The sequence below is a fragment of the Callithrix jacchus genome, chromosome 2 (assembly GCF_049354715.1).
Source record: "Callithrix jacchus isolate 240 chromosome 2, calJac240_pri, whole genome shotgun sequence".
Taxonomy (NCBI): Eukaryota; Metazoa; Chordata; class Mammalia; order Primates; family Cebidae; genus Callithrix; species Callithrix jacchus.
In genome coordinates this window covers 11,897,719-11,925,496 of record NC_133503.1, presented here as the reverse complement: position 1 = coordinate 11,925,496, position 27,778 = coordinate 11,897,719, and the positions used below count along the sequence as shown (strand labels likewise).

The window sequence follows — 27,778 nt, the reverse complement described above, 5'->3', positions numbered from 1 at the left end:
TATCACATTTTGAATACTTCTCTATGGCAGTGTCTTTTATGATTATCACGGACCCTGTAATTCTGTTCTCAAAGACATGTAACCACTAGCGGTAGACATCAAAAATGCTTTATTTAATTGCCTCATTTGGGACTCTTAATTCAGGGAAGCTGCCTGTTTAGAGTCTGGGACTGGATCTTTTTTTTTTTTTTGAGACGGGGTCTTATTCTTTTGCCCAGGCTGGCATGCAGTGGTTTGATCATGAGTCATTGCAGCCTCTAACTTACCTGCTCAAGGAATCCTCCTGCCTCAGACTCCGGAGTAGCTGGGACGACAGGTGCTCACCACCACACCCAGCTAATTTTTGTATTTTTTTCTAGAGACAAAGCCTCACAAGTAGTTGTTGCCCAGATTGGTCTCGAACTCCTCAGCTCAAGCAATCCTCCCGCCTCAGCCTCCCCAGAGTGCCGAGATTACAGGCATAAGCCACCACGCCCAGCTGGGACTGGATCCCCCGACTCAGTGATCAGGGTTTACTTCTGATGTGCATGGGATGCTGTGGGGAACCCGGAGCTCAATAAGACAGCACCTGTTTTCTTGGAGCTGCCTTTAGTAGAGTCACAGAAGACATGCTCATAATCAGAAACCATCCAGAATGTGACTCATGGCCAGGGAGAAAAGGGAAGGGTTCATGGAGACGGTGGCATCTGACTGAATTCCGAATTTGGGGTTGTAGGTTTCAAATACTAATTTGGGGACAGTCATCCTTTATTTTTATTTTCCTTTCTAAATTTAAAGAAATCGTGATTTTTAAAAACCCAATTGGAATAGGTATTGGATTTCTGTGTAGAGAACGTCTACCGGTTTATCATTTTCTCGATTGGACAGTGTCAATAAATGTTACAGTGAATGATCTGTAAGGCTTTGTTGTTAATTACCTTTTCTTTGACATAGAACTGTAAACTGCAAGCCCTGTGTGGGTGTGGGTGGCGCCGATTTCAGCTTTTTGTCCCCAGAAATTCCACTCCCTAGAAGGCTCAGCGACTGCATCAGATCTGCGAGCATCTCTTTTGCATTGGAACGGAGAGTCTGACTGGGTTCTGAACCTCTCCTTGCTATGCGCTGACCAGCTGCAGGCGGAAGACAGTTGGACTCAAGAAACCTTCATCTAGAAGCAGTATTCCGGTCAGATTCTTTCAACGATAGGTTTAGTATCGCTCCTTTTTCCTCCCATTTGGTGAAGTGGTGTAATGCTTTAGCACATTTTAAATAAGATTACACAAGTGGCTGTTAGTTGGCATCAAGAATCTTTTAATCTGGAAAGAAAATGTTACCTCCTTCATTTGCAAAACAGAGTGTTTCTGGCACCGAATCCCAAAGCGTCTTCTGGTTGTTCCGTTTTTCAGAAGTTACTGTGGGCTTCTAATTACCCTCATTTAGATGTCCAGGACAGAAATTGCCACTTCAACAAGAAAATTTTGTAATGAGCCAGAGGAAATGGTCTCATCATCACCACGTTACACGCAGTCTGAAAGTCTGCGTGGATTTTTATTTCAGAAGAATGTGACTGTTTAATTGAAAAATGTTGTTAAAATGTGCTTTGCGTTCCTATCGGTATGTCGCTAATGCTCGTATAGTTGCGCTCGAGTCAGTGAGGATTGGTGCCCTTTGCCAAACACTTTTCATCCCTGTGTAGAATTTTGTGATGCTAGATCTATTTTTTGTTTAATTAGGCCCTGAAAGAAAATGAGGGAGAGCTATATTTAAATTTTTAGACCATTAAAGGGCCTAAAACTGTCCTAGATGAAAGGCCCCCAGAATTAGCTTTAATATTTATTATGTGTATAAAACCAATAGGGAAAACGTTTCCAGAAACCCTTTCTCTTCCTTCTTCAGACAGCTGGCTAAGATTAATTCCAGACCTGAAACCGGGCATGTTTGCTAGTTTTTCTTGTTCTATTAGTAGAAAATAACTTGAACAGAGGAGAGAAATACCATCTCCTTGTATTTGGGAGGGCAGGTTGTAAATTTTAGAACTCACTAATATAATAAAATGCTTGTTGATAACATTGTATTTTGCTTTCTAATAGAAAAGCCCTCATTTCTATTTTCTTTTTACCTTTTTTTTTTTTTTTAATAGAGATGAGGTCTTGCTATGTTGCCCAGGCTGATCTCGAACTTCTGGACTCAAGCGAACATCCCACCTCAGCCTCCCAAAGTGCTGGGATTACAGGCATGAGCCACCTCGCCCAGCAAGTTTTTTTTTTTTTTTTTAACTTTTAATTTTTATTACTTTTTTTTTTCTAATTTCTACTTTCAACAGGATTCCTTTTAAAATTTTAATCTAGAAAACAAAACTGCGTGGGAAATATTTGCCGTGTAAACAGCAAGTTCTGAAAACATCAGCTCCAGGCTGTGATGTGAAGCTTTCTGGTTGATTTGCCTGGTAGGAAGCGTGTTTGGGGCACAGCCGGTCACCTTGCCCTCTGTGCGCATTCTTTCCTCATTTGAGCAGCCAAGCATCCCCTTTGGGCCAAGGGTTTGCCAGACTCTTACGTAGAGCAATGGACAGACCCAGTTGCGTGCCGATGTTAGGGGCAGGAGGAAAGAAGGAGAGATCCCTGCCTAGCGTAAGCTGTGGTGCTTCTTCCCCACCTTTATCTGACTTCCCAAATTGGATTGGGTGTCGTGATTGAAAAGATTGTCAGCACTATGTAAATGAGAACGCGAAATAAAAGTGCATCTCATGCAGATAATTCCTATGTAGATAATTTGCCATAAAAATTTATATTGCAGTCCTTAAAACCCTCGGAGATTTAGTCTGTCTAGGGAAAGGTGATTTATGTGGCATTAAAACACTTTTTATGTCCCAGTCCTTTAGATTTAATGTTTATTGCCTATAAAAATGAAATCTTCTTGTGGATATTTAAAAGTTTTGGTACTGTGTGAAATATATATTCAAGTTAGAAATGCTTTGGAGATGTTGTAAATAAGGGGCAGATCTCTTGCTCCAAAGTCCACCGTGCTGTCTGGGCCCGCGTCGCGGCTTTGCACGCCTGGAAAGCTGCCTGGAGTACCTGTGTCTGATCGTCGCCATAGCGGGGTTGCCAGGTTGGAAAATGACTTATGTAGGGATTCTGCTAGTTTTTCAAAAAAACTTAAATTAGCTAACAAGGATGGAACTATTATAATTCCTCAGAAAGTTATGTAAGATTACTAGCCTGGCCAACATAGTGAAATCCCCTCTCTACTAAAAAGACAAAAATTAGCCAGGCAGCATGGTGGCACGCACCTACAGTCCCAGCTACTCCAGAGGCTGAGGCAGGAGACTCGCTTGAACCCAGGAGGCGGAGGTTGTAGTTAGCTGAGATTGTGCCGCTGCACTCCAGCCTAGCGACAGAGTGAGACTTTGCCTCAAAAAAAAAAGGAAGTTATACAAGGTTCGACCAGAATTTCATTCCAGTCTGCAGAGAGACTGAATTATGGCACAGGTTTTAAAGAGTGGAAGTGCTTTGGCGATGCAATGCCCGGTTCAAAGCAGGTTTGAGGCCCTTGCAGTCCCTCAGATTCATAATGGCCACGGTTCAATTCTGGTCTTAAATAAAAGTCTCATGGACTCAATAAGTCATACAGCGGGGGCAGCACTGCTGGGGAGGAGGGTACTATTTAACCATTTTGGGGGTTCCTGAAAGGTGTTTCTCAAAGTGAGCGCTGGAGAGGAGTACTTGGTTTGATTGTTGAACTAAAGCGTGGTTTCTGTTGCCCTAAGGAGTTCTTCACTGGCTATGACTGGCTCCCTGAGTGCTGGGATGGTGGCTTCCCCAGCCTGTCCCCCAAGTCTGAGTGCTGGTCAGCTTCCCAAACACCTGAAAACACTGGGCATTCTATTTAATTTCTTTTTGAGATGGAATCTTGCTCCATCACCCAGGCTGGAGTGTAGTGGCACAATCTTGGCTCTCTGCAACCTCCACCTCCTGGGTTCAAGCAATTCTCCTGTCTCAGCCTCCCAGGTAGCTAGGATTACACATTTGCGCCACCATGCCCGGCTAATTTTTTTATTTTTAGTAGATACTGGGTTTCACCATGCTGGCCAGGCTGTTCTTGAACTCCTGACTTCAAACACTGGGTGTTTTAGAAATCATGTGGGACCTGCTTTTCCTAGAGCTTTGTAGCTCCTCAGAAAGGTAGAACTAGTCAACCAGGCTTCCCCATGGTAGCTACAGTTGGATCCCAACGGTAAGGGCCACTGGGAAACCATCTAGTCTGGGTGAGTGTGGCCTGGGACCCTGGCATCAGAAAGAGATTGGACATGGAGTCTTCAGATGGGCAACCTGGTCCGGACAGTATTGGGAATAAAGGAACTTGAGACTTTGAAGTTGCTGTGATGGGGGTGTTCTCCCCTGTCCTTGGGGGAGGGATGTCAGTAAGCTTTGCTGGTGTCTATCCCATAGTTGGGCTCAGCTCTGTATTCTAGCTGCAAAAGGAGCCTGCATTCTTAAAAGAATTTTAGGGAAAGAAAGATTTCAGAGAGCACCTGAAGTCCCGAACCGAACCCCTCCAGATGGAATTCATGGCTACCTAGAGTCAGCAGCCAGTCCAGCCCTGCCCTCCAGAGGAGGTCACAGAGATGAGTTTTCAGCGAGGCAGTGGAAAATTGTCACGTTTGCCTGATTGTTGTAGAGGCGAGAGAGGGAGTAAACTGGAAGGGGGTGGATTATTGGTGATTTGGGGGCCACATTTCCTTGTATCACCTGTAAAAAGTTTTTGAGACAGAATTGATCTGTCACCCAGGCTGGAGTGCAGTGGCATGATCTCTTTTCACTGTAACCTCTGCCTCCTGGGTTTCAGCCATTCTTTTGCCTCAGCCTCCCTAGTAGCTGGTATTACAGGGGTGTACCACCTCGCCCAGCTAATTTTTGTATTTTTAGTAGAGATGGGGTTTCACCATGTTGGCCAGGCTGGTCTCGAACTCCTAACCTCATAGTCTGCTCGCCTAGGCCTCCCAAAGTGCTAAGATTACAGCCGTGAGCCACCACGCCTGGCGGTTTTGTTTTTGGAGACAGGGTCTTGCTCTGTCACACAGGCTGGAGTGCAGCGATGCGATCATGGCAAATTGCAGCCTCAACCTCCCCAGGCTCAGGTGATCCTCCCACCTCAGCCTCCCAGATAGCTGGGACTATAGGCATGCACCACTGTACCTGGCTAATTTTTTTTTTTTTAAGAGACAGGGTCTCCTTATGTTGCCCAGGCTGGTCTCAAACTTCTGGGCTCAAGTCATCCACTCGCCTCAGCCTCCCAAAGTCCTGGGATTACGGTCATGAGCCACCATGCCTGGCACACCCATAAAATTAAAACGAGAAGAGCAGACCACAGCCAGCAGCCTTCTGACCTCCAGCTCTTGCAAGTGATGGGCAGACTTGCTCTAGGTCCAGCAGGTAAGCCAAGAAGCAGGCGTAGGAACAGAGCAACACCCGGTGCCGTGGCGACTTGCACAGGAGGCGTGGAATCGGTGTGCGTTTGCAGAAGGGGCGTGTGAAGGTGTACCCTGGAACGCCACAGTCAGCTTTGTGTAAAGTAGACCAGTGAACAGATCGCTGCTATTGCTTGTGACAGCTCTGGTCCTCAGGGGAAGCGGTGAACTCACTTTAGAACTCGCCTTTGTCAGCTCCAACTAGACTCTGGAAGGAACGCAAACGCTCAGACTTCCCCACGACAGTCTGTGAAGCGAAGCCAGTTACCCTGCCATAGTCACTAATCTTTGTGGTAGAAAGCAGTTGCTAAAATTAATTCCAGTCTGAAACTTGATGAATTCTCAGTCATGGAATTAACAGGTCTCAAATGGAAAAAAAAAGAAACAATTAGCTTGATTAAAAATAAATGTTTGTGCTGGAAATTTGGAGCCTATCTGTCCCTACCAAACTAAATACGAAGTTTGTCATCTTAGAGGATTTGTTTGCCTTCACATATTCATAGGGAAAGTGCATGTTGGTACCGGAAATTCATAGACGCCCTCCCAGTAACTTCTTCCGAGCAGTCACTATTATCCGTTTTGTGTAAGGCCAGCAGTCAGTGTCTATTAAGAGTAAGATACAATCCTGGCTCAGCAGTGGCCCCCAAGCCTCTCTGATATGCAGAAAAGTCACCCACCTACACAGAACTCTCTAAGGGGCAGCCTCCTTTCAGTTAGCACCCATTTACTTCCTCTTATCACGCCTTCCTCTGAATTTACATCAGGCAAACGATTTAGGACGCATCTGTGAAGCAGGAAGTCTGCTGCATTTTGTTTTTAATGAGGTTTCAAACCCTCTCCTCCCATCTCTGTCTCTGGATGACAGCGCAGAGTTTTACGTCATTTGCTATTAGACGTCTTGTGGCTTGACATCCTTGATGGCTCAGCCACCCCTGGGTGTGTCAGGTTAATAAAGCAAGCGAAGAAGAAGGGGTGTTCTGTTAAAAATTTGGGGATTCTGGCCGGGTGTGGTGGTTCACGCCTGTAATCCCAGCACTTTGGGCGGGAGGCGGGTTGAAGGGGGCATTGCTCGAGTCCGGGCAACATATTGAGGCCTTGTTTCCATAAAAAATTTTAAAAATTAGCTGGGCATGGTGGCATGCACCTGTCGTGTCAGCTACTTGACAGGCTGAGGCGGGAGGAGTGCTTGAGCCCAGGAGTTCAAGCCTGCAGTGAGCTATGATCGTGCCACTGTACTCAAGCCTGAGTGACAGGGTGAGATGTTGTCTCTTTAAAAAAAAAAAAAGGCTGGACGCGGTGGCTCACACCTGTAATCCCAGCACTTTGGGAGGTTGAGGCAGGTGGTTCACGAGGTCAGGATTTCGAGACCAGCCTGACCAACATGGTGAAACCTCGTCTCTGCTAAAAATACAAAAATTAGCTGGGTGTGGTGGCACACACCTGTAACCCCAGCTACTCAGGAGGCTGAGGCAGGAGAATTGCCTGAACCTGGGAGGCGGAGGTTGCAGTGAGTCAGGATCGTGCCACTTCACTCCAGCCTGGGTGACAGAGTGAGACTTCACCTCGGAAAAAAGAAAAAAGTAAAGATTCTGTGCTTAGGTTAATTAGACGATTTCTAACAACACAATCGTTAGAAATCGTTAGCTTTTCTGTTTCTGCTCCTGTAAGTATCACAACGCAGGTCATGGGAAACCGTTTACTGTTTTCACACCCAGCTTCAGTGCTAAATGACCCCCAGAATAGAGTCTGATGTTATCATCCCCAAATCTTTATAGGTGTAGCTATGGGGATAGATAACTGAATAATTGTTTTTCCAGTGTGGTGGTCTTGGGGTTTCACTTAGTGATGTGTGTGTGTTTCAAGAGGAACCCATGTTCCTTGGACTTGATGTAAGTGGCAGCAGTCATGCCAAAAGCTGGATTTTATCAATAGTTTTTGTCTAAGAGCCAAAATCAAAAAAATTCTTCCCCCGCAGTACCAGCGGTTGAAATAAACCACCCTCCTACCTCTACCCAGCTTGCCCGTGTGGATCTGGTAGCCATCCTGGGCCTTTTTTGGCAGCCCGGAGAGTTCAGGAATCTAGGGGGATGAGGTCACCACGGGGAGCACAGATGCACTTGGAGCGGGGCTTGGAGGGGGACCCATTCCCCTGCTTTAAACCGCAAATGTCTTTTGATATCTAGTAAAATTGGCAAGCAGAATGATTGAAAACATGTGAGAGGTAACTGGATCTAAGTCTCAAGTAGTACATATTTGAGAAGTTTTCCCCAATGTAAAAGTCATTCTTTAAGAGCCTTAAACTAATAAAAACAAGGAAATTCCATGTTATGGCTGCCACTCGGCCTTTCCATTTTTATCCCAGAAGCCAGATCTGACAGGTCAGCAGCTCCCCAGCTCTGGGATCCCCGTGTTTAAAGCCGGGGGGGGGGGGGGCGGGAATGGGGAGAAGAACTGGCAGCCGCCGGAACGGGGAAGTCTCCAACGCCTTTGAGTGCCAGGCTTGTGACTGCGCCTTGGTGTACCCTATTTTCTCTTCTTGGGGTGGCTTTCCGTATTTACTTTATGCGCTGAAGCTGCTTCAGGATTCCTCTAGAGACCATTCTTGTTTCTTTCTGTGTCTTTGTTTTGGAGACAGAGTCTCGCTCTGTCACTTGTGCTGGAGTGCAGTGGTGTGATCTCGGCTCACAGCAACCTCCGCCACCTGGGTTCAAGTGATTCTTCTGCCACAGCCTCCCGAGTAGCTGGGATTACAGGCAAGAACCACCACACTTGGCTAATTTTGTATTTTAGTAGAGATGGGGTTTCGCCAGTTGGTCAGGCTGGTCTCGAACTTCTGACCTCAGGTGATCTGCCTGGCTTGGCCTCCCAAAGTGCTGGAATAACAGGTGTGAGCCACCACACCTGGCTAATTTCCTTTGTATTTGCACTGGCTTGGAAGAATAACATACTGAGTGGCGTGCAAGGCCTCGGCGCACGGGGGTGCGGCATCCCAGAGCCCCGTCCATTGGCGGCTGCTTGTGCTTGGCTCCTGTGGCTCCTTGTCTGTGATGGAACCCTGTGGTCAGGGAAGTAGCTGGAGAGCGTCAGCAAGGCTGCCTGGTTGAAGTTGCTTTCCGTTGCTGCATGGGTGGTGCCCTGGGGTCCAGGCCCCGGCTGGTAGCGATAAGATGGTTATGGGGTGGAGTGGGTCCTTGTAAATCCCACATTACTGGGAGAGGCTTTTGCCCTTCAAACCAGATCACAAGCCTCTCCCCACCAGCTGTCCCTCAAGAAGTTACAGGAGGCCTGGTGTGATGGCTCACACCTGTAATCCCAGCACTTTGGGAGGCCGAGGCGGGTGGATCACTTGAGATCAGGAGTTTGGGATCAGCCTGGTCAACATGGTGAAACCTGTCTCTACTAAAAATACAAAAAAAATTACTCAGATGTGGTGATGCCAGGCCCGTAATTACTCAGATGTGCTCCTGATGCGCTCCTGTAGTCCCAGCTACTCAGGAAGCTGAGGCAGGAGAATCGCTTGAACCCAGGAGGCAGAGGTTGTGGTGAGCCAAGATTGTGCTGCTGCACTCCAGCCTGGGCAATTCTGTCTCAACAGAATAAAAAATAAGTCACAGGAGGCTCAGCCTACACGGGACATGAGGTATAGAGAGATGCCCTTCCTGGACCAAATCAGGTGACGTCATTTTGCTGAGTTTGATAGAGAAAAAATCTTGGTGTCTGTGTACTTAAGAACTGACATCTAGAGTTGGAGAAAACCTGGTGATGAGAACTTGAACTTGGAGGAGTCACAGGGAGATGGGAAATGCTTTGTAATTGGCATGAATTTCCTGCCTCCAGGGGCCCGGCGCAGAAACCTAGGATGAAGAGGGGGTCCTCGAGCAGGGTCAGAACTTGGAGAATGTGGGGAGCTGCCCTGGCTGAGGACACCGGATGGGAATTCATGCAGGACCCCATCACGTAGCGGCAGGAGCTGTGGTTGTGCTTGTTCATTGTGTATCCTCATCCTTCAGTGCGAGTGTAGGTAGTTAGCAGTAGCTCTTTAGGTAGCTTTACGGAATCTAAAGAGCCCCCCAGCTATCTTGTAGAAAGGCCCCTGGACAGGATGGGGTGATGCCAAGAGCTGGAGTTGCTGTTCCAGTTTCCAAAATGGGGAGATGGGCAGCAGCACCTCTGTGAAGCTCACAAAGCAGCCCCTTCCCTCCCCTGCTGTCGCTCGGGTGCAGCAGAGCTAGAAGTGAAACTCACTGAGGATTGACACGGCCCCTTTAAAATCGCATCTCTGCTCTTGGCACCAGGAGCCATCATGTAGTGTAACCTGTTGGTGCCCAGAAACCAGGTTTCCTGGTGGCAGCCAGCGGTACCGGTGCCAGGAGGCAGCGAAGGAATCGCTTGCGACGCCCGCTCTCTGCCATACGAGCGTCGTTCTGCGGGCCATCTGGCTGGCAGCAGCTCTCAGCCAATGGCGGGACGTTGTAAACCTCGCTCGCTGAACGCGGCACCGAAAATCTTGAAAATTAACTGCAAAAATAAAATCAAAGCTGGCTCCGAGATGGTGTTTCTTGGCCTGGCATAAGCTCTGCGGATGAACTCGCTCTGCCTTGTTGATAGATGCCTCTTACTCACTTGGTTTTTTTTCCCCAGGAACCAACTGGCATCTCTTAACTTTTCCTTGTAAAATCCAGGCAGAAACATTTTGAGAGCTTTCTGGAATTTTTATTTGCTAATTAAAATGTGAGACGGGAATGCAGCCACAGGTAGAGGTCTAGTGCAAGCCACAGCTGTGATTAAGAAGCAAAAAAAACTAAACAACAACAACAAAAAAAAAACCTGACAGTTTCAAAATGAAGTTATTAGCACTTCGCCTGTAACTGTGATAGCTTTTAACTTGCAGGATGTGTGTCGGGCAGCACCTCCCGCCCCAGCCCCAGAGCATCCAAGGAAAGGAGCTTACGTGTGGACGTGGCAGGATACTTAGTAGCTGAAGAATTTAACAGTGATAACGACCATCTCTCTGGAACTTTTTTAACTTAGAAGAGTGTTTCTTGTTCTGTTTATGTAGTTTTGCAGCGACCCTGGGAGGTAAGGTAGGTGGTATATATTTTACTGATGGGAAAAATCGAGGTTCAGGAAGTCTTGGTGACTTGCTCAAATTCCCATGAGAAGCTGCTGAATCCAGGATGGAACTTGTCTGCCTCAAATGCCCCTATTGGTTCCTAGGCCCCAGTAATGTCGCTGGGTGGGGAGTCGGCGCGGAGGGTGGGGAAGCCCAGCTCTGTAAGAAACAGGGCTGTACAAAAAAATCACCCAATATTGGGTCAGCAGCCTTCCTCTGCTTGCAAAATAATTAAGCAAAATCTGGTTTAGTTTGTTTGTTTTTGAGACGGAGTCTCACTCTGCCGCACAGGCTAGAGTGCAGTGGTGCGATCTTGGCTCACTGCAGCCTCCGCCCCCCCAGAGTTCTAGCAATTCTGCCTCAGCCCCCTGAGTAGCCAGTATTACAGGCTTCCACAACCACGCCTGGCTCATTTTTTGTGTGTTTTTAGTAGAGATGGGGTTTTGCCATGTGGGCCAGGCTGGTCTTGAACTCCTGTCCTCAGGTGATCCACCCACCTTGGCCTCCCAAAGTGCTGGGATTACAGGTGTAAGCCACCGTGCCTGACCACAAAATCTGTTTTAGTTTTGCAAATTGTAAGCAGCCAGTGGCCCACCAGGCCCAACTGTGTGTTCCCAGGGACCCCCAAAGCATATCTGTCCCAGGCACACACACACTGGGTGGTTTGTTTTGTTCCCCAGCAGCCTGTGTCTGCCCAGGCAGATGTTAGTGGCTGGGAAGCCCCGACAGGGAGTGAGCCACAGCCCGCAGATGGCTTCCCCGCCAGCGTTCTCCTCGTGAAGGGGAACAGAGCCTTTGCCAGAATGGCTGGTGCCCTAACGAATCGATTCCTGCCAAACAATAGAAATAAATATTTTCAGCAGACAGAAATGTTGGCTCCAAAAGCATTCAAATTAAAGGCTTATTTCTGAAACAAATACTTTAGGAGGAAAACATTTTTACCAGCGCAGATGAGATCAGAGCGATCCCTTTTGGCAGTGGCAGAATTATTTTGAGACTCAGCCACAACCATTTCCCTGCCCCTGCCTCATTTTTCACTGATGACCTCGCCCCGTTTGGTGGAGAAACAGAACCGCATTCAGCTAGAGGCGCGGGGAAGAGGCGGTGGCGTAGTGGCCTGCAGAGAGCCTCAGCTGGACCGTCGGTGGAATCTGGATTCAAATCCAGGCCCTCCTTCTCCTTCTCCTGCTGTGATTTAGACAAAGCTGGTCGGTCATCTCATCATCAGCTTCCTCAGTCTGTGAAATGGGGCCGTGCCTACCTTGCAACAGTTAATTGCTTTATCCTCAGGACCTGGGGATCATTTGAGCTTAGCACTGTCCCTAGAACTCTCTGTGTTGATGAAATGGTAATTGTCATAGCTACATATATGTAATTGACGTGCCCTTGAAGTATGGCAACTGCAATGGAGAGACCCAATTTTAAATGTAACTGAGATGAAATCTGATCCACATGTGCCCAGTGGCTCCCATTTTGGATAGTGCAGTTCCTGTCCATCCCTCTCATTTCATTAGTTGGTCCCTGGTGCTAATTGATTGGTTGGAAGGCCAACCCACTTACAAACCTCTCAAGTCTTTCTCAGTACTGGATGCAGCTGTAAAGAGTTTGGGCCTATTCGTTCTCTCTGACACCTGTCCTCTGTCTTGCAGCCAGGCCAGTGGGCAGTGCCATCGAGCTTAGCCATGAACTCCCCAAATCAACCTTCATGGGCATCTCTTAATTTTCTAAGAGATGGGGTCTTGCTATGTTGTCCAGGCTGTACTTGTGGGCTCCGTCCACCTCAGCCTCCCGAGTAGCTGGGACTACAGTTCTGCACCACCACGCCCCTCTGACATTTCTTAATATTAGCAAGTTCCCATTTGTCTCATAATGTATGCTAAGTATAAAGAGAATAACAGAAGTCATGAAGTCAAGACGCCTGTTTCCCAGGCATTTGTTACAGTGGCGAGTCACATTCCTGCGAAGCCTCGGTTTCCTTATTTATAAAAGCAAATCAACAAAGCTCCTGTGGCCACCTCTCTCTCTGGTTGACCCTGAGGCCAAAAGGAGGGGCAGGGTCAGCAGCGGGCCAGACCTCAGCAGCCCCTCCCCATCCTGGTCTGGGGGAACACAGGAGGCGGAAAACAAGTGACCTACCCAGGTGGCGGGGGGTCCCACTGTAAGAAGAGGCAAGATGACTGGGAGAATGGTACGGAGAACCCAGGCAAATGGAGATGAGCAGACCCCAAGAACCATACTCCAAGGGGGCGGGTGGGTGGGGGAGATTAGGGTCCTTTACGCTCTTTGCAGAGCCCAAGATTGGAGTGGGGAGCGCTGTGTGTGTCTACAAGGCCGAGGCTGGCAGGGAGACTTGTGTGTGGTTTTGCGATAACAGCCACAACAGAGCAATAAAGAATACTGCTTATAAAATGGACTTTTTTTTTGTAGCTCGAAAATGGTCAAATATCAGTAATTTCATGTGGTTTGAATCATCCATAAAGCAGAGCCCTTCTCTTTAGGGTTGAGAATTATCCTCCCCTCTCCCTGCCACGGCACGGGCCACGTGGCCTGCCCCTGGCACCTGCTCCGCCTTTCTTGTCATTATGCGTCTCCGAGACAGCGTCTCTCACGTCTCACCGTTTAAATGAGCGTCTAGCGAGTAATCTATGGAGTGCAATGCTTGTGGGATACATCTGGCATTTTCGTCTTTGCAGAGTGGGTTTGTGACGGGGTGAAAAACAAAAAAAAAAACAAAATCTCGGTTCTTGTTAGAAGTCTCTCAGTCCTAAGGGATTCATGAAGGAGGGTTGTAGGAAGACTTGGTATGCATCGCTTTTATACGCAGACCAAATTATAAGTTTTTATTCAATCTTATTTTTGAATAGCTAACATGTTCACTTGGTCCAAAATCAAAATTTTAGCCTGGTGCGGTGACTAACGCCTGTAATGGCAGTACTTTGGGTACCTGAGTTGGGTGGGTCACTTGAGCTGAGGAGTTTGAGACCTGCCGGGACAACATGGTGAAACCCTATCTTTACAAAACACACACACACACACACACACACACACACAGCTGGATGTGGTGGCACACGCCTGTAATCCCAGCTACTCAGGTGGCTGAGGTGGGAGGATTGCTTGATCCCAGGAGTTCAAGGCTGCAGTGAGCTGCACTCCAGTATGGGTGACCGAGTGAGACCCTGTTTCCAAAAAAAAAATAAAATGTGCATGTGTATATACTGAGAAATCTTGCCTCTGTCTCTGTCCCTTTTCACCCCTACCGTTTACCCCAAGTCAGTACTGTTCCTCTGTTCTTTTTCTGGGGTGTGCTGAACAGCATTTCTATGGAAACGCCGCAGCTTGTAAGTTTCATTTGAATTTCCTTGATAGGGAGTTAATATCAAATGATCTTTCACAATCAAGAAATACTGATACATACCAGATGTATAATAATGTTTTGAGAATTTTTTTTTTTTTTTTTTAAGACAGAGTCTCACTCTGTCACCCAGGCTGGAGTGTAGTGGTGCGATCTCGGCTCACTGCAACCTCTGCCTCCCAGGTTCAAGCGATTCTCCTGCCTCAGCCTCTGGAGGATCTGGACTTATAGGCATCCACCACGACGCCCAGCTAATTTTTGTATTTTTATTAGAGATGGGGTTTCACCATGTTGACCAGGCTGGTCTTAAACTCCTGACCTCAGGCGATCCGCCCGCCTCAACCTCCCAAACTGCTGGGATTACAGGCGTGAGCCACCGCACCTGGTCCTATCTTGAGAGTTAAAGGGGCACAGGCACATAGTCTTTAAATGAGGTAGAGTCAGGTTGAATAGCAAGAGGAAGAGAAACTGACCTGTGTACTTATTGCACTGGGTGTTTGATGTGACTTAATTCTCATAGCAGCTCTATGAAGTCTGTATCAGGGTGTCCCCATTTTACATTAAATCACTTGCCTGGATCACTCAGCTGGGAAGGGTGACCTACCCAAGGCTGTGTTTCTGGGTGAGGGGTTCAGAACGCTCCCTCTTTTTTCAATAGCCAGACATTGTCTAGTGTAAACTAACAACTGGAAATGAACCAGGTCTTTTCCTGCCCTCCGATCTTAGAGGAAGATGTGACCTACCCAGGAAAAGCACGATGATTTTAGGAGTTTCGGCGCACAAAGCTATTTTCCAAGCATGGGCATTCTTCTCCCAATTTGGGACGCACTGCTGCCCCTCAGCCCTCCGAGCTGGAGTCACAGCCCACCCCTCTATGGGAAACATATGCCTTATGGGAACAGCAGGGGAGGTGGCATTGTGCACCCCATCTTACAGATTCAATGGCTTGCCAAAGTCCGTTCACCTGACAGGCAGTGGAAATGCGTATTCATGCTGGTCCCTTGGATCAGAAATTCAGTGCCCTTCCTTCCACAGCACACTGTAGTTACCTCTCCACTCTCCTGGACCCGGGACTTTCTCTCTTCTTTCTCCAGGATACTGGGGATCAAAATCCACCCTCATGGCAAGAAAACCACGCCATAAATAAACACAGCCACTGTGTGCTGTGAGATCTGGCCAAGAGGTTTCCTTCTATTCACTTGGCCCTAATCTCCAAGGCAGGAGAGCACTGCCAGTTGCCCTGTATAGAGATTTCAGAACACCCAGTGTTTCTTCTTGGTCCCCCAGATAACCAGAAAATCGATCTTTGGGTAAGCGCTTGCTTCTTCACATGCCTTTTCTTTCTTTCTTTCTTTCTTTTCTTTCTTCCTTCCTTCCTTCCTTTCCTTTCCTTTCCTTTCCTTTCCTTTCCTTTCCTTTCCTTTCCTTTCCTTTCCTTTCCTTTCCTTTCTTTCTTTCTTTCTTTTTTCATCTCTGTCTCTCTCTCTTTCCCTCCCTCCCCTCCCTCCCCTCCCTCCCTCCCTCCCTCCCTCCCTTCCTTCCTTCCTTCCTTCCTTCCTTCCTCCTTCTTCTTCCTTTCTTTCCTTTCATGAGACAGGGTCTTGCTATGTGGCCCAGACTGGGTTCAAACTTCTGGCCTCAAATGATCCTCCCACCTCAGTCTCCCAAAGTGCTGGGATTACAGGTGTGAGCCACTGTGCCTAGCTATTCTTTAATTTACTAATGCTGACTACCTGCCTGTGATGCCCGCAGCACCCTGCAGAGTTCTGGGAATTTCATAGTGAGCAAAACTCAGGCCCTGCTGGAGTTCAGAGCCCATGGGGAGATGGCACCAACCCTGTGCCCAGACGAGGGGAGCTGCCACACAGCCACTCACTGAGCTGGGCACACAGGTCCCCATCTCTTATGCGGTGAGGTGGGACCAGGAAGGGAGTCGGGGAAGTGGCGTCTGAACATTTGTTATAAGAGAGAAAGAAAAAGTTTCCAGGAAGAAGGAACAGCCTGTGCTGAGGTCCAAGGGGAAAGGAGGGGACCCTACTTTCTGGGGACACTAGGGGGAGGCCAGCGTGCCAGGGCAGGGTCCAGGGGGTCCCTGGGTGGTCTTATCCATGGCCCCCAGGAAGCCACAGAAGGCATTTGAGCAGGGAATCCCAAGCTCATGCTGGACTTCGGCAGGGCACATCCCATGTCCTGGAGGGCTGCGTCCTGGCCATCTTTCCAGGCCCCCACTGCATGCCCATGAGGACCAGGAAGAATGCCTTCCTCTCTACACCAGGCTGTCTCCTGGCAGCTCCTGTATCTCCAGCTTTCCTGCTTTCAGTCAGTCATGCTGTTGGCCTCCTTTTCCTCACTGCCAGCCCAGGCCTGTGGTAGGGTGGGTGGGAGTCCACTGCTCAGGGTGGGTGGGCCAGCGGTGTTTGTGGAGGTGGTTCCATGGGTCTCTCCCTCTGAATGTTCCGTCTTTGCCACTCATCTGCTTCCCCCCAACCCCCAGGACCCCCTTTGGAGATCAGTCTCTCTCTGTGGAGACCCTGGCTTCCTGGTTCCAGATGCCCCCTCTGGCCCGCGTGTCCGACATCACATACCAGAACTCTGTGGCCATCGTTCAGAATTTTTTATGACGTAGCAGTGAGTCAAAGCCTGTCGGTGGGAGAGTGATGGGAAGGATTAAGTGTCTGAGAACATCTGGGAAATACGAGGTTAGGCCTGGTTCTCCAGCTTATGAAATAAGCGAAAACGTGAACGTTCGCTTTGGGAATTCTGCAAGATTCTCCTTTAAATGGAGCCCATGAAGAGAACAAAATGAATTTTCCGCAGTACTGTATGGGAGCACTTTTCTGGGAATGAGGTATCCCAGGGCCTTGTCAGCCCTTCAAGGCCTAGGTCTCATTACTAGGGGGGAAGAAATTAGAAGTCTTATTTATTTATTTATTTACTGAGACAGAGTTTCGCTCTTATTGCCCAGGCTGCAGTGCAGTGGTGCGATCTCAGCTCACTGCAACCTCCACCCCACCGGGTTCAAGCAATTCTTGTCTCAGCCGCCGGAGTAGCTGGGATTACAGGCATGCGCCACAACACCTGGCTAATCTTTGTATTTTTAGTAGAGATGGGGTTTCACCATGTTCGTCAGGCTGATTTTGAACTCCTGACCTCAGTTGATCCACTGCCTCAGTCTCCCAAAATGTTGAGATTACAGGTGGGAGCCACCCACCCAGACACAATCTTATGAAATCAGCAAAAACATGAACTTTAACTTTAGGAATCTACAAGGTTCTCCTTTAAATGTAGCCCACGAAGAATACAAAATGAACTCTCTGCAATGCCGTGTACTTTTCTGGAAATGAGGCATCCTAGGACCTTTCAGCCCTTCAAACCCTAGGTCTCATTCCTGGGGAGGGGGGAGTGAGACTTTAAAAGATCAAAGTTTAACTGGGCTCTGTGGCTTACACCTGTAACCCCAGCACTTTGAGGAGGCTTAGGTGGGAGGATCACCTGAGCCCAGGAGATCAAGATCAGCCAAGGTAACATAGTGAGACCCCACCCCCCCCGCCGCATCTCTTAAAAAAAAAAAATCACCATTTACTTTTAAGAGTAGGCATTACATTGGCATGCTTAAAATACCAAAGGTACCCAAGTGTAGATGACTTTCCCGCCCCTTCATTTCTTTCCCCGTGGTAAGGGTGTTACCAGTATCTTGTGTTTGCATACCCTTCTGCAGAAGCTCGTGTAGGTAGAATCAGAGGACATGCGTCTTTGTATATCTGTGTATTTGAAGTGACTAGATGGATTGCTGTTTGTGAACATATTTTGGGGAGGTGGTTTTACATTACTGAGCACAGTCTCACAAGATGGCACTTTCCTGTCCTCCCTGCCCTGCCTTGGTGATGGTGACAAGTATCCTGGTTGCTCTGAAGTCCTGATCTTTTTGGCAAACCTGGATGAGGAAGAGGGTCACAGAGACTCAGCCCACCTGCTCACAGGCCCCAGCTAAGATGGGGTGACTTTCACAAAAAAACTGGAGACCTTTCTTGATGTAAGCTTTTCTCCCTTTTTTTTTTCCTTTTTTTGAGATGGAGTCTGGCTCTGTTGCCCGGGCTGGAGTGCAGTGGCATGATCTTGGCCCACACTGCAAACTCCACTTCCCAGGTTCAAACAGTTCTCCTGCCTCAGCCTCCCTAGTAGCTGGGACTACAGTCACATGCCACCATGCCAAGCTAATTTTTGTGTTTTTAAACTTTTCTTCTTCCTCTTCTTTTTTTTTTTTTTTTTTTTGAGACGGGGTCTTTCTCTGTCTCCCAGGCTGGAGTGCAAACACTTGATCTCAGCTCACTGCAACCTCTGCCTCCTGGGTTCAAGGGGTTCTTCTGCCTCAGCCGCCCAGGTAGCTGGGATTACAGGCACACGCCACCACGCCTCACTAATTTTTGTTTTTTAAATTAGAGATGGGGTTTCGCCATGCTGGCCAGGCTGGTCTGGAACTCCTGACCTCAGGTGATCTGCCTAGCTTGGCCTCCCAAAGTGCACCACCCATGGCCTATGTGTTTTTTTTAATAGAGATGGGGTTTCACTATGTTGGCCAGGCTGGTTTTGAAATCCTGACCTCAGATGATCTGCCCGCCTCAGCCTCCCAAAGTGCTGAGATTACAGGTGTGAGCCACACGCCTGGCCTCGTTTTCTCCCTTTTCTACCTGCCCCCTCCCTGTTTTTGTCCCATGGTCCAGCCCTGTCCGTCTTGTTGCACCTGGCAGTCAGAGTTGCCTTGTGATTCACTTGCACGTCCCTGGAGTCCCTGGCCTGGTGGCAGAATGAATTCGAGTCCGAGGTCAAGCACGTGGCTCTGAGAGTACAGACGATGAACGGAGGTGCAGCGTTTATTATGCCACGGGCTTGAAATGCATCGTCTTCATTATGTCTAGGTAGGGGGAGCCGCTTGACCACAGCCACACAGGTTACGGTGGGGATGGGGCCTGGAGTCCAGTTATGGGCCACCACACCTAGCCCACATGCCCTTAAAGATGAGCAAATCCAGGCTCATTGCTTTATCTGGTGCCTATAAGCCCAGCACTTTGGGAGGCTAAAGTGGGAGGATCGCTTGAGTCCAGGAGTCCAGTTCAGGTTTGGGAGGCCGAGGCGGGAGGATCGCTTGAGTCCAGGAGTCCAGTTCAGGTTTGGGAGGCCGAGGTGGGAGGACTGCTTCAGCCCAGGAGTCCAGTTCAGGTTTGGGAGGCCGAGGCGGGAGGACTGCTTCAGCCCAGGAGTCCAGTTCAGGTTTGGGAGGCCGAGGCGGGAGGACTGCTTCAGTCCAGGAGTCCAGTTCAGGTTTGGGAGGCCAAGGAGGGAGGATCGCTTGAGTCCAGGAGTCCAGTTCAGGTTTGGGAGGCCGAGGTGGGAGGACTGCTTCAGTCCAGGAGTCCAGTTCAGGTTTGGGAGGCCGAGGCGGGAGGACTGTTTAAGCCCAGGAGTCCAGTTCAGGTTTGGGAGGCCAAGGCGGGAGGACTGCTTCAGCCCAGGAGTCCAGTTCAGGTTTGGGAGGCCGAGGCGGGAGGACTGCTTCAGCCCAGGAGTCCAGTTCAGGTTTGGGAGGCCGAGGCGGGAGGACTGCTTCAGCCCAGGAGTCCAGTTCAGGTTTGGGAGGCCGAGGCGGGAGGACTGCTTCAGCCCAGGAGTCCAGTTCAGGTTTTCTGACACCACCGTTGGAAGAGTTTTGAGATGTTTTCAGTAGGGGCTGGGAGAAGTGGTGGAGAGAGGCTGGCGGGCGGAAGTAGGTCCACCAACTCTTTCTAGCCAGAGAACCCTCCATTCATCCAAATTCTCTTGTTAGAAAAGAAACAAAAACTAAAATGCTCTTAGGACTTCCCTATGCAGGAACCATGGCCGACCTTTCCGTTTTTGTACGAGTAATCTATTTTTTCACTAACAAAACCATTTTAGATTTCTGCAGAGAATGTGCTGTTTGATTAGTTTGACAGGTAATTCCCCAAGAGACATCAGATGAACTCACTCTTTGGATTAAAGTTCAAGATAACAAAATGAGAATACTTGTGTTGCTTGGGTCAGCCCAAGTATGTTTTCCCCACCAGCCCAGGGGTGCTGGGGGCAGGTGGCGTCCTTTGCAGGCCTGAAGGGACACCCCCCCTCCGCTGTGGGAGCCTGGCCCTGTGTGCCTGCAGAGAGCCCTTGCAAGGAAGCTCAGCGGGAAATGACAGGGATGCCTCACATACCCGCCACTTTAAAACAAACAACTAACAATTATGCTTTTTGAGACAGGGTCTCCCTCTGTCCCCCAGGCTGGAGTGCAGTGGCCTGATAAGGACTCACAAATAAGCCTCCTGCCTTAGCCCCCCCGCCCACCTCCACCCCGTCCCTGGAACCACAGTCATGCACCACCACACCTGGCTAAGTTTTGTATTCTTTGTAGAGATGGGGTTTCGCCGTGTTGGCCAGGCTGGTCTCAAACTCCAGGGCTCAAACGATTCGCCTGCCTTGGCCTCCCAAAGTGGTAAGATTGCAGGCATCAGCCACAGTGCCCGGCCCACATTCATTTTAAAGGTAAGCAAATCCAGGCCAGGCATGGTGGCTCATGCCTGTAATTTCGCCCTTTGGGAGGCCGAGGCAGACAAATTGTTTGAGGCCAGGAGTTCAAGACCAGCTTGGCCAACATGGTGAAACACCGTCTCTACTAAAAAAATAAAAGTTTGATGGGCGTGGTGGTGCACACCTGTAATCCCAACTACTCAGGAGGCTGAGGCACGAAAAGCACTTAAACCCTGGAGGTTTAAGTGAGTCGGGATTGCGCCAGTGCACTCCAGCCTAGGCGACAGAGCGAGACTGTGTTTAAAAAAAAAGCAAATCCAAATAGATCTCTGGTGTTATTAAAATGCTTATTTGGGAAAAAGAATGTCGTACAATTTCTATCAAGCAGATACCTGTTTACGTGGTAGTATTTTAATTTTGTTATTAAGACATCTGAAATGCCTGGCTGAAAGGCTGGAGTTGGGGGCAGAAAGAAACTTCAAATGTTAGGAGCTTTGTCCTTTGGGGAGCAGTCAGAAATGGAAAAAAGCATCCCAGAAATTGTAATTGGCGAGGAAAACAGGATTCCAGCTATCCACAGTGCCCCGCCTGTGCATCAGCATAATGGGATGAGGGCTGCCTGGTGCACAGAGCCCTTGGTTTCTGAGCTGAAATAGCAGCAGCCAGGCCAACTTGGTGATAGGCCCGGCCTGTCCCTGTGGTGGACCACCTGGGCCTGGGCCTTGGCCTTGGATCCGTCCTGTGGTGGATGACCTGAGCCTTGGCCTTGACCCTCCATTGGGTGACCGGAGCCTTGGCCTTGGCCTTGGTCCTGGTCCTGCAATGGATGACCTGAGCCTTGGTCTTGGTCTCGGTCCTGCAGTGGATGATCTGAACCTTGACCTTGGCCTTGGTCCTGCAGTGGATGAGCGGAGTCTTGGTCTTGGTCTTGGCCCTCCAGTGAATGACCTGAGCCTTGGTCTTGGCCTCGGTCCTGCAATGGATGACCTGAGCCTTGGCCTTGGCCTTGGCCCTCCAGTGAATGACCTGAGCCTTGGTCTTGGCCTCAGTCCTGCAATGGATGACCTGAGCCTTGGCCTTGGCCTCAGTCCTGCAGTGGATGAGCTGAGTCTTGGCTTTGGTCTCAGTCCTGCAGTGGATGAGCTGAGCCTTGGTCTTGGCCTTGGTCCTCCAGTGAATGACCTGAGCTTTGGCCTTGGCCCCCCAGTGGATGATCTGAGCCTTGGCCTTGGTCTTGGTCCTGCAATGGATAACCTGAGCCTTGGTCTTGGCCTCGGTCCTGCAGTGGATGATCTGAACCTTGGCCTTGACCTCGGCCCTCCAGTGGATGACCCGAGCCTTGACCTTAACCTCGGTCCTGCAGTGCATGGCCTGGACCTTGGCCTTAACCTCAGTCCTGCAGTGGATGACCTGAGCCTTGGTCTTGGGCTCTGAAGTTCCTCTGAGCAAGGGCGGTGCTCCCATTAGTGACACCCACTTGTTGAGTCTGCACTTGGGAAACTCTTGGTCAGCTCAGCACATTGACTTGAGTGAGGGATAGTTGCCGTCCAGTGAGTGCTGGGGGTGTGAGGTGGACTGGGCCACACAGCTGCCAAGGGGCCAGCTGGGAGAGACTGAAACCTGACCCATGTGGGTCCTCATTGCTTCCTGACGTCAGTCAGCCTGTGATCTCTTGGAAAGATAAAGACACATTTTCTGTGTTCAGGTGCCTCTCCTTGCCAGATACTTTCTTAGAAAAGTTTCTGTCTCTTTCAGCCTGGTTGGAAGTACCAGTTTCCCATGGCCTGGGACCTGGGACTGGGGGCCCACAGGTGTTTCTAGCTGGAGAGGAGTTCTAGATAGTTGTGTGCAGATGCCCTCCTCTGCCTTCCTTGGGAGAGTTCTGGCTTGGCTGGGTGGTGTTTTCTGTGACCAGCAGTGGCCACCGTCACCACCACCCCTCCCCTCCCTCCTCCATACACCCTGAGACCAGCCAGTGGGCAGCATATTGTGCAAGAAACAGCTGTTGTTTTGACAAAGGACACGCTTGCCTCACTTCCTGCATCACCAGACCCACGAGGCCATCGATTTCAGGCCTCTGCCCCTGCAGGTGGACAGGCAGACCCTAACGCAGAGGCTCACGGGTCCCATGCTATGCATTACAATAAAGTATTATTCCCGTCACCATTTGTGTGTGCCCTCGTCCCCATTTAGCAGGATTATAAAAATTAATAGATGCTGTAGTTTTCCCAGCTAGATGATGCATGCATATGGCAAGACAGTCCAAAGATACTGTGGATGAAGTCCCTCACCCGCCCCGCCCCTCCGGAGAGCCAAGCGCGGTCACAAGTTTCTTCTGTATCTCTCTGGAGATAATCACAGCCTATGCGAGCATATGGATGGATATTCTTTATAACAATGTGTTGCGGTTTGCTTTTTGGCTTGGCTGTATCTGATGATCATTGTGTCCCATACGATACACCGAAAAATCCATGAGAGGCTATGCCGACAGGGTATTGCTGGGCGTGGAGGAGGTTGGGTCCAGGTTTTTTGCTCTTCGTGACTTTTTAATGCCTTTCAGATGTGACAACTCTCTCTACGCCTTCTCACATGTGACCCGTGACTCATGGGCCGAGGGTGCTGCATTTGGGACCCCCACCTCCACCTCCCCAACATGCATTTCATTCCCTTGTTAATATGTCACTGTAGTTGACACTTTGGGGATAGGCAGGCTTGGTAGATAATAACACAGGATCTGGCTTATGTTTAATCACTGTCTCCTCCCACAGCCTGAGAACGCCTTAGCGTCCTTCAGAAAGGCTTTGGTGGTGGTGCTGTGTGTGTGTGTGTGTGTGTGTGTTGTTGTTTTTTAAAAATTTTTCTGCAAGGGACCCGGTCAAAGATTTCAAGGCTTAAATCTGATCAACCTCGTCTGTGGCTCAGTCTCTCCTCCTCGCTGTGCCAATCTGTTTCCGTGGTGGCGGGTGGCGGTGCGGTGTTAAATTTGGAGACCCCCGTGGGTTTCCCATGCCAACCTGCATATGTCTGCAGGCTCGGGGAAGGGAGTGCAACAGACCCCCGTCGAGTCCCCGACTGCCAGCAGCAAGTTACCGCAGGCACACTGGCTCTGCAGCCCTGGGATCAAGGTGGGTTCACCTTGCACCGGGGCCACCTGTTTTAGCTCCCTCCTCCCCCAGGCAGGCTCCCTAACAGATCAACCCAGGGAGGGACAGGTGGGGACCCAGGGGGACAGAGGGCCCCACAGACCCCCTGCTCATCTGGCATCCTTCACATTTCTCACACTCGACCCGATAGATGAGAAGCTGGGGATTGGGGCTGGGACCCCACAGTCCCCATCATACCTCCAGCGCCTGCTGGTTCCAAGACATCAGTAGACGCCCACTGATTGGGTAACCGCCCCCAGCGCCCCCACCCCACCAGGCTTCCACGCAGTGGGGGAAGTTGGGACCACCCCCCCCCCCACCCCCACTGAAAGCAGTCCATGTTCTTTTTGTTTTTCTCTTAAGTTTTCTGTGTCTGTGTGCGATTGGAATGAAACATCAACTCTTGTTTTTTCTTTTTTGTCATATTTCAATATTGGCTTTCTTCCCCGCCTTCTTTCGAAGGCTCCGTTTATAACTTGGGCTGCTGCTTAAATATAGATGTCGAAGCCCCCCTCCTGCAGACTGTTTGTATTTTGAGGAGCCTTCTGCCTCGCTGTGACTGCTCCTCTCTTATCTGTGTCCCCCGTTCCACCACATTGGTTTTCGTTGCTCTTTTTTTTTCTCCCTGCCTTCCCTTAACTGGGATGTGTTTCAAATGTGGTCTATCAAAATGTTCACTGTTTCCCTTTTTTCTGCAATAGCTTTGACATCTGTTCTTGAATTCTAGCCCACGTTATTCCTTAGGACTTGTTTGCCCAAGATGTGCCTGAATGCCAGAAATACTAAGGGGAGAAGAGTGTGGCGTGGTGGTATCTTCCCCTCATGGCCTGATTTGTTGTTTTATTGGTGTGTGTATGTGTGTGTGTTTTCTTTCCTCCCCCTCTTTTTAAAGTGTCCACGACTTCTCTTCTCTTCTCCTTTCTTCTTCTCTTCTCTTCTCTCTTTTCTTTCTCATTCTTTTCTTTCTTTTTTTGGAATATCTCGCTGTGTTGCCAGGCTGGAGTGCAGTGGCACGATCTTGGCTCACTGCAACCTCCACCTCCCAGGTTCAAGCGATTCTCCTGCCTCAGCCTCCCGAATAGTTGGGATTACAGGCATATGCCACCACGCCTGGCTAATTTTTGTGTTTTTAGTAGAGACAGGGTTTCGCCACGTTGGCCAGGCTGGTCTCGAACTCCTGACCTCAGGTGATCCACCCTTCTCAGCCTCCCAAAGTGTTTGGATTACAGACGTGAGCCACTGCCCTCAGCCTGTCTGTGATTTCTACGTTGTCAGCAATAGACGCTATCATCCCATCCGGCCTGGCCCACCCTGTAGTGGTACCAAGGAAGCGTTTCCCAGCAGGAGCATATAGGTTTCCTGGTATACTTCTGCCAAGGAGGAAAGCCGGTGAGACTCCTGAGATGAGTGGCAGGGGTGGAGAAGGAGAGGCTGTCGTATGCTTCTTGGAGGCCTGGGGATAAATCTTGAGCTTTGATTTTTCTCGCTGTTCAGCCTTTGAAATGTCAGGTCCTTGCTCTGCTCGGACGCAGGGTGACGGTTCCCCACCGTTGAAAAGCCAGCTGGAGCAGCCACCTTGGATCCCAGCAGAATGGGCCGCTGTGTGTCTTCAGTCTCCGAAGCGACTCGGCAGGAAAACAGGCCTTTTGGTGGCGACAGCAATGTGTCCTTGGGCTCCTGCTGTCAGCCTGGAACACCATTCCGGGGCCATCTGCTGCAGGCTTGTTTGAAACAGATCCTCTTGGCAGCTCTTCTCAGAATTTGCGAGGCCAGGGCACAGGTTCTCTGGCGCGTTGATGATCGGTTTGTTGCGGGGAGCAGAGCCCAGAGCCCTCAGCCCCCCGGCAGGTCCCTCATGGGGGACCCACTCCTGGTGGTCCTCAGTGTTCCCACGCAAGCAATGCGATTCGAGAATAACCACCAACGCCCAGCGCCTCGTTTCTGAAAAGATCACCCGATGCCGGAAATAATTACTCTTGGAATTTACCTTTTAAAGGTCCCTCTTGAAACTAATCATAGGTTAATGGCCTTGAACACGATGCTTGGCCTAGAGTGAGCTCACCGTAAATATCTGTTGAATGAATATAAACCAAGTATTACTCCCAGAGATCCCAGGCCCACAGTGTTGAAGGACGGCCACATGGAATCCCCCGAGGAGGGGCCGGCTCAGCAGAAGGCCAGGAGCTCAGGAGAGTGGCTGGAAGGGACCCTTGGGAAGAATAGGCATGGAGCAGCTCGGGGACAGCGGGACCCTTGGCCATTGGCCTGGTAGTTTGGCTGGAGCAAGAAAGGTGTTTCTGTGTGTTCTGTTTCAGGAACAGAGTCATTTATGGCGTGCACAGTGATGCACGACGCAGGACGTTGAACGAGCTTGGTTTTCTCAACCACGGCACGTGGGATGGATGTGGGACGGGTGGGTTTTGTTCATTTTGCTGCTTTCCCGCTGCCCTCCAGCACCTCCTCTGCCGACGAGTCCACAGTCCCTGGAGCCACCGGGGTCTCTCCCTCAGTGTTCTGGTCAAATGCAAATAGGACCTTCCTCTGGTGCACAGCGCGATGCCAACCTCGCTTTTCCTTTTCTGTTTCCCCTGACAGAGGGAACTCGATGCCACCGCAACGGTATTGGCGAACCGGCAGGATGAAAGCGAGCAGTCCAGAAAGCGGCTTATCGAACAGAGCCGAGAGTTCAAGAAGAACACTCCAGAGGTGAGACGGGTGACCATCGCGATCGCTTGGAAGGGGTCTTAGGATGCTGGTGCATATTCAGGTGATGCGCCGTGAGCGTTTCATTTTCATCAGATGAACGCGCAGCTGGCGGGCAGCCAGTTTCTTTCCCCTGATGTCTTCAGCCCCATTTCCAGCAGAACATGCATGCCACCCTGCAGGCTGCAGGGACATGGCAATTGATGGGTTGTCTGGAAATATGGAAAGCCAGAGCTAATTCAAGGTGCAGATACTGGACAGGCTGGGTCTGTAAGAACATGTGGGCAGGTGTGTGGGTGTCTCAGCCCCTTGAGTCCATCTCAGCCCGTCCTCTGTTGGTTAGCACGCCACCAAACTCCATAAGGGATTCTGTGGTGTGACAGGTCCTTGGGGCCTGCTTCGCCAGTGCTGGGGGCAGGCGGAGTGTCTGGAGGCTGCGTGCATCTGGGCATAGCAACACGCCTAACACTTCTTGTAAAGCAGACATTTCGCCTGCTAGGCCTTTTAAATGCCTCTCTGTTTCTTGAAATACTCCGTAAAGGCCAGTAGAAGTGTGCTTTTTACATGCTCCTATATTTTCTCATGAGTGTGCATCTCGGGGACAGTGTTGAGTTGCCGGGTTGATATTTTTCTGCTTGTTTACTGGGCCCCTTGTTCCTTCCCTTCAACCCCCATTAAGGGCTTAGTAAGAAAAAAAAAAGACCCAAGAGTGTTGCAGGCATATGAACAGTTGTGGGAATGGCTTTTGGGGTGACATCTGCCAGATTGGTCCCCATGGCATGGCCCCAGACCCCAGCCTCTCCTGCGCCTTCCTCTTGTATGGGAAGGGGTCTCATCAGCCCACAGCTTCGGCCCAGCTTCCAGGCTTGGAGAATCTTCTCTGCAGCTCTTGGCTCCTCCATATAGGACACAGGGACAGGCCTAGAGGCAAAGCTTCTTTCTGGGAGAGATGCCCCTCTCTTATACAGTATGGCTGGGAAATTACATGTGAATTGCATTTTAAAAAGCAAGACTCATTTAAAATGTTTCAAGAAGGCTTGCTAGTCAAGGGAGTGCTGGCGTGAATCATTATGGAAAACAAATTAATAACTTTCGGTCTTCAGAATAAATATTTTGGAAGAAAGCTTGATAGCAGAGTGGAAAGAAGGCAGGCCTTGGCCACAGAGCCAGCTAAGGGTTCAAACCTCACACTTGCTGCTTGCCTCGGCCTGCCCCTAAATGTGGGTGTTTCGTGTTTCAGGAGACCGAAAATGCAGTTTGGAGTCACTGGTGCTTGGGTTGCTGCCTTCTCTGCCCATGCTGGGGAGTGAGGGGCCCTATACTCCATGTCAGCCTTGCGATGAGTAACAACAGGAGGAAAAAGAGAGCTGGTGACAAGATGTCCTTTTCCTGTTGCCCTCAGAAGCTTCAGAGCAGACTTTCCTGGAAGCTCTAGTTGTGGGGTTTCCTGAGAGCTTGTCCTTGACTCAGTTTCCCCAGGCCGA

The 27,778-nt window shown here is 49.8% G+C and overlaps 1 protein-coding gene across 8 annotated transcripts in view; it reads left to right on the top strand.

The window, feature by feature from the left end:
• The window catches only part of CUX1 (cut like homeobox 1), a 463,251-nt gene that overhangs the window by 70,866 nt on the left and 364,607 nt on the right, over window positions 1-27,778 (top strand). For all 8 annotated transcript variants that reach the window (XM_035280564.3, XM_035280554.3, XM_035280546.3 and 5 more), the window contains exon 2: window positions 26,187-26,297. In XM_035280564.3, the coding sequence (XP_035136455.2) occupies window positions 26,187-26,297 (111 nt within the window). The remainder of the gene's footprint in view (window positions 1-26,186; window positions 26,298-27,778) is intronic.